Below are 6504 nucleotides of genomic sequence, written 5' to 3'. Positions count from 1 at the left end.
GATATATTTAGAAAGGGGTAACTAGCCAGACAGCATGGGCATGCCGTTCACATCTTGACATCATCCCTCCTTAAAGTGTAATTTGACACCAATCTCCAAAGAGAAAGAGTGCTAACATTAAAACAAAACTTGAAAAAAAATTGCATTTCACAAATTTTGACCTTTTCTGTCTTTTAAACATTGTGAAATTATTATTGTCTGTTGACATATGATCACTTCAACAACTTGCATCCATTCTTTCAATTCGGCGTAAATGAATGGAATGGATCGATTGGGTCTTACTGTCATTGTGAAGCAGAATTCACCAAGCATTGGATTGTTGGCCTACTAATAGGGAATGTGAGCTGAAAGGGGATGTGGGTGAAAATAAAAAGGTAGGGGGATATTTTGAGGTTAGTCTTGTCCTCTGCTACCATTCACTTAAACATAGTGTTCATCACTCGCACACATTATTAATGTATAACGACCACAAGCTTCGCTATTTCATCCACAGTTACATTATAAATTATAAATGTAGTTAAGTATCATTGTAAAACACAACATACAGTATGTATGTATGTATGTATACTGCATTTGCATGACTTGGCAGCGGCGAGACCCCCTCGGTTAAAACGTGGAAATGCCATGTTGAGTTGAGTGGAAGGGTACCAATCACAATGTAGCCAAGTACTTGAATAATTAGCAACTATTTATGTCACAAACACATGGAAATTTGATCCGGTCGTTTTGCAAGCCTTATGATATTTATTTTCTTTTGCATTCAATCGACAAACCGCATACCTGTAGATGGCAAACATAAACCATGTCACATATTCATATTAACCACTGGTATGCATAAAACAGTAGAATTTTTTTTTTTTTTTTTTTGATGACATGGGACCACTAAACATTACTTAGAAGTTCGTACAATCCATTGATAAAATTCTTAAATGTTAACAACTTACATCCATTTGATTGAATCAAACTTAAATTAATGGTTAAGGGAGACTCCAAACCTCCTCTATCATCTATAACTGCTTCATACAACAAAGAGCATGTATGAAAGGATGTTTTTGTGGTTTATCTTCGGGGGGGTTTAAACAATACAATGTTTTTGTGACAGTGACCTCAGGGAAAAAGTCATTTTGGCCCACTGGACGTTCCACATAGATTGACGAGTGACAATAAAATGCTTCATACCATTCTAACCTAAAATAATAATAATAATAATAATAATTCCAGAAATATCCTGCTTTTGGAAGAATTTTAAATTGTCCATGAGAAAATTCCCATTTTAATGGAGAAATGCACCATTTCTCAACTAATTCAAACTAGTCTAAGTATTCTACTTTATACATAGTTCCTGCCAAGGTGTAATTTGACACCAATCTCCACAGAGAACAATTGCTAACATTAAAAAATTCAGTGTGATAAATTTTTCCCTATTCTGCCTTATTAAAACTGTATCTTTAAGTTTAACATGTATCCATACTTTTAATCAAACTCAAATCAATGGAGATCTTTTATTGTTGTTTTTTTTGTAAAATAACTTCAACCAATTCAAGCCATCATAACGTTTTTTTAAAAATCCAGAAATATCCAATTTAAGGAATTCCACATATACAGTGGTAAAATTCTCACTTTAATGGATGAATTCATAATTTCTCAGTCAATTCAAACCATTCTCACTATATTACTTTACCTAGTCACGTCTTGTGTAATTTGACACCAATCTCCACAGAGGAGTGCAAATTTAAAAGAAAGACAAAAAGGTCAACGTGGCCACGTGTTTCACCTTTTCTTTATCTTGCCTTGTTAAAAACGTTTAATATGAAATATCATATCGAACGGTTCGTATAATCGATGGCAACTTGAACAACTTGTATCCATTGTTTGCATTAAAACCACAAGAACCAAACAAAAACTGTCGTTGCAAAGCGGCGCTTTAAAACCACTGACCAATCAACGACGAGAAGACGCGGAAGGCGGGTCCTAATGCGGAAACTGACGTGACGGTCCTCCAATCAGACTCCAGACGCGTCGCTACGGTCCAATCGTGCGCCGAGTTAAGCTTCTGCCTCCAAGTACAGTGCTTTTCAAGCGGCTCCCACAGAAAAAAAAGACTAGACGGGCAGACATCATTTCTCTCTCGGCGTTACTGGACTAGTATCCGAGACGACGACGACGACAAAAAGACAAAAAACAGGAATTAAACAGTCAAATTAACTCAACACACTGTCAAAGTAGACATGGCCGACGCCGCTGTTGACACCACCACGACTGCAGAGGTTACAGCCAAGGTGTGTTTCATTAATTTTATACTCACGCCGACTCGTTGCCCATAAAGCCTACAAAGTTGATTAAGTTGCTAATTTTCGCTATAGGTCGCTTGAACTTTTTCTGTTTTGTGGCTAAAATGGCGGTTTGGCAAGTCTAGCTCGTTTAAAATGGCGATTAAAAAATGAAATTCGACGCCTCCGTCGAGTAGGGGTCGTTTTTTTGTATTTTGGAAGCTTCATGTGTCATTTTTAGTTCAGAAGCAAGCGTTTAATCACGTTCAAGGTGTCTTTTGCGGTGGAGAACTTGGACAAAAGCGAGGAGGAGGAGAAAGCAGCCGGTGCTGCCTTTTGCTGTGGGCGGGAAAAGCGCGAGGAGCCTTCTCTCAGTTTTCACGTCTAACGCGCGTGCGCCGGGAGGAAAGAGGGCAAATGTGCACAAACTCCATTTATATCATAAATGAGTCCATTAAAAATGTCACAGGCCTAAAAGCACGGTTGAGGTAAAGCCAACACTTCAGCTTCGGAAAAGAAAACTGTGATAATTTCGTCATTGCTTGCTTTTTTTTTAGGAGCTGAAAGAGAAGAAAGAAGTTGAAGTGGAGAAAAAGGAAGAGGAGGAGAAGACTGACAACGGGGACGCACCTGCTAATGGCACTGTGAGTTTGCTGGCTGCTTTACGAGGGAGAGGCGGGGGGGGTTTTGTTTTACGGCGAAAAGCCCCCTCGTAGTGCAGGTGTCGCCATTCTGCCTGGGCCGTGTGCTCTTTGTGTGCCTTGTGGAAAATGGCACAGATGTTGGCAAGTGAGCCGCCTCCATTGGGGGTGTCTTCCCAGAGAGCCTGCTAGGGGTGGTTAATCCTCTGGTGAGCAAAAAAAAAAAAGCCCCCCCACCACACACACCCCCCCCCCCCCCCCTCCCTTTTCCCTAGTGTGTCCATGGAGGATTATTCCAACTACCGGGACTCTAAATTTGACATTTTACTCCCTCAGAATGGTGCTAACCACAGTGGCAAAGTTGAGGATGCCGCAGAGGAAGAAGAGCACAAGAATGGAGATGGTACCTTTTATTTTTCCTCCCACCCCTATTTTTAAATACATTTCCTGTCATGGTCTCCTCCTTCAGCTGAATTGACATTCCCGTTTGTGTTTGAATGACACTAAAAGAGAAGCTGCCCTTTTTTGCAGGGAAAGCAGAGGAAGAGGCGCCCCCTGCTGAGGAGACGGACGCGCAGCCTGTGAAGCGTGCTGCCGATGAAGAGGAGGAGGTGGGTCACGTGTGCTGTCTTCGCCATCACCATATTTCATGGAGAGAAAAAAAACAATCCAATTTCTCAACCAATTCAAACCACTAACTTCCGCACTCAAAAGCCTACTTAAAAAAAAAAAAAAAAATCTGAAAGTTCCAAATAAATTGCGAAATTCAAAAACTTCATTACTTAACCAATGCAAGCCAGTAACTTCCACACGGAAAAAAATCTTACTTTTGAATAAATGATTCCACATTCTCCATCGGTCCATTCCCGAAATGTTGGAAAAATTGTTTTGCAACCATTTGAAACAACTTTGAACCCCTACCCACAAAAATATTGCTTTAAAAAAATGTTTTACAAAATTAACAAAGTTCAGCAAATTCACAATTTCTTAACCAACTCAAACCAAATGGAGAAAATTCTATCATACTTTTCTGACATGGTGTTATTCTGCAAAAATATATATTTTTTTACCATTATAAAGTTTACTTAGGATATTAAACTTAAATGTATTCATATTAAGGATTTTTTTTATTTTTTAAATTACCTAAAATTCATAATTTTTCAACTGCTTCAAATCATTGTAACTACAAAAAAAATCATTTAGAGAGTTTCCAAATTAATGGAGAAATCTAAACTGCATCCCACCAATTTGACCTTTTTTTTCATCAAATCCTTGATTTTTAAAGTGCTACATTTTGCACAAATTCCCAAAGTAATGGCGGAATTTAGAAAAAAATATTCAATCATTCTGACTTTAAAATGTTTCAAAATGTTTTTCACTTAAAAAAATCCATATTTATCATGACAAAATTCCCAAGTCAACATAAATTTTACAAATAGACAATTTATTAGATTTAATTTACCTCTATCAATCATAATTAAGTTTTCAAATTTTCACATTCTACATTACAATTTTACAGCTTTTCAGTTAATCTTTTTTTGCTCTTCGATGTTTTCCGTAGGAGAAAGCAGACACCAAAAAACAGAAGACTGAGGAGAATGGAGACTCAAAAGAGGCAGAAGTGGAGGCTTAAAATTGTCTGTTTTGTATGCAGCTCAGTCTTACTGGTCAACATGGTGTTGTAGAGCTTGTGCCCCCCTTTTCTTTTTGCTCCCATGTTCTCACATTGCACTGGAGTTGTGAAACATTGTGGCCCTTTTTTCCTCTTTTTTTTTTTTTTTTTTTTTTTTTACACAATATGTTATTTATTGGTCTTTAAAATGAGCTTTTTTGTATGTGTGTGCAAAACGGGGCCATGCTGTGAGATGAGTTGTTTTCCATTTCCTTGCTTCTGTTTGTAAGCACAACCTCTATCAAGTCACCTCTGACCAGCCGATTGCTCAAAAGTTCAGGCAGCTGCTCATGTTCACTTCAAGGACCAAAGATAAGTTTTAAGCAGGGGCTAATAATAATAATAATAAAGGATGTTATTAGTTGAAGCGTAATCTTTTGTTGGTGTTTAAGCTGCTAGTTAATCCTCGGCTGCCCTGTTAGCCTAACAGATGGTGCTCATGATATGAAGGGCCTCCACCCCACTGCCATTTTGGTGGAGGTGGGCTTCCTGTTGTATTGGCAATGTTAATTAACCCCTCTTAAATCTTAGTGCTTTGGTCTCATTTGTTCTGTATGCATTCCACGCAGGTTTGTACCATTTACACGTTTTTTTTTTTGTTTTGGGTTATTTTCTTACAGAGTTTACATTTATGGCTGGGTAACCTGCTTTTGTGTCCAAGACTGCCTCTCTTTAACAACCAGCTATGACATCTGGTTACTTCAGCCACTGCTTTGTATATTCTCAACAAATAAAATGTCTTTTTACTTATTTTTCTACTCTCTTTGTCTGTGTGTGCATGCATCTCTTCTACAGCAGTGTGGTATGAGTACCACTAGTGGTTCACGAGATCCCTGTGTCACAGTTTGTCTCAATTGTTTTACCCGTGTGCTCTATTTTTCTCCGTTCGCTACTCCTGTCTGCCACGCCCACCTAATTAGCCACACACTCACCTGGGTGCATAGGTGCTTCAAATCAACAATCTTCCACTATTAAAGCCTCTCCTGCTCACTCACTCTGCCAGTGTTCTTCTGCTTGCATTAGTGATTGGCACGGCAGTTCTTTTTAGTGTACTTAATCACTAGAGTCAGCTTGTTAAAAGATTTGTTCAAAATTCAATTCATTCAGTTCTTTTTCACAGAATCATTCAAGTGCTTCCTCATTCAGTTAATGATTCATCCCTGAGGTTCACGTTCACTCAACACGTTCAGCTAATGACTATGCATTGTTGTCAGGTATTGTAAACTAGGGAAGTTAAAAACAAAACAAACAAAAAAACAAGTGAAGTTATCACCTACCTATCTTTCGCTCAGCAAGCTATTGAACACTCTGCTTCGGTTGTGACTCGTGAACGCGTGCGGCGACCTCAGCTACCTCACATTTCCTTCCGCGTCCCCTCTCATCCCACACAGGCTCCCGCCGGCCAGCGAGCCTTGTCTGTCATTGTCATCTGATTTGTGTAAAGCGTCTGAGTGCATTGAAAATCACTATATAAGTTTAATGTATTCTTATGAAGTCTACAGACTCTTTGTCTGCTCTTGTATTTGAACTGTATTAATACTAGCCTGTTTTCCCATGGAACTATTACACTGGACAAAGTTACTACCACCAACTACTGTGGCCTGATTGTGGAACACAAGGAAAAGAGTGAGTGAGCAGGAGAGGCTTAAATTGCTGATTTGAACCGACTCTACTAGTGTTGTTTCGTTCAGAAGAACGAATCTTTTTAGTGAATGAACTGAACCGAATCAGTTTATAAAATGATTCGTTCTTTTATCTTGGCCGCCGCCGTCAGGTAAGCGACTCGGCTGGGAGCGGAAACGGAACTGCCGAAGCGTTCTGTCACTCACTTCTGAGCTTGGGAGAATGACCAATGAGGAGCCAGCGTGAAGGCGGGGACGGGACTTCATTCAACGTACTGTTATGTGATTTGCGATTCGCC

General features: G+C 39.2%; 1 protein-coding gene across 1 annotated transcript; it reads left to right on the top strand.

Moving 5' to 3' along the window:
• Positions 1 to 2080: 2080 nt before the first annotated feature.
• On the top strand, positions 2081 to 5333 carry si:ch211-222l21.1 (prothymosin alpha-A). Its single transcript, XM_061687842.1, has 5 exons — positions 2081 to 2279; positions 2828 to 2914; positions 3248 to 3314; positions 3443 to 3522; positions 4473 to 5333. The coding sequence occupies exons 1-5, from the start codon at positions 2229 to 2231 to the stop codon at positions 4542 to 4544; spliced, it is 357 nt and encodes a 118-aa protein (XP_061543826.1). The 5' UTR covers positions 2081 to 2228; the 3' UTR covers positions 4545 to 5333.
• The last annotated feature ends 1171 nt before the right edge of the window (positions 5334 to 6504 follow it).

This window comes from Phycodurus eques, chromosome 10, assembly GCF_024500275.1.
Source record: "Phycodurus eques isolate BA_2022a chromosome 10, UOR_Pequ_1.1, whole genome shotgun sequence".
In the NCBI taxonomy this organism is placed as follows: domain Eukaryota; kingdom Metazoa; phylum Chordata; class Actinopteri; order Syngnathiformes; family Syngnathidae; genus Phycodurus; species Phycodurus eques.
This window is presented reverse-complemented; position numbering and strand designations above follow the sequence as displayed.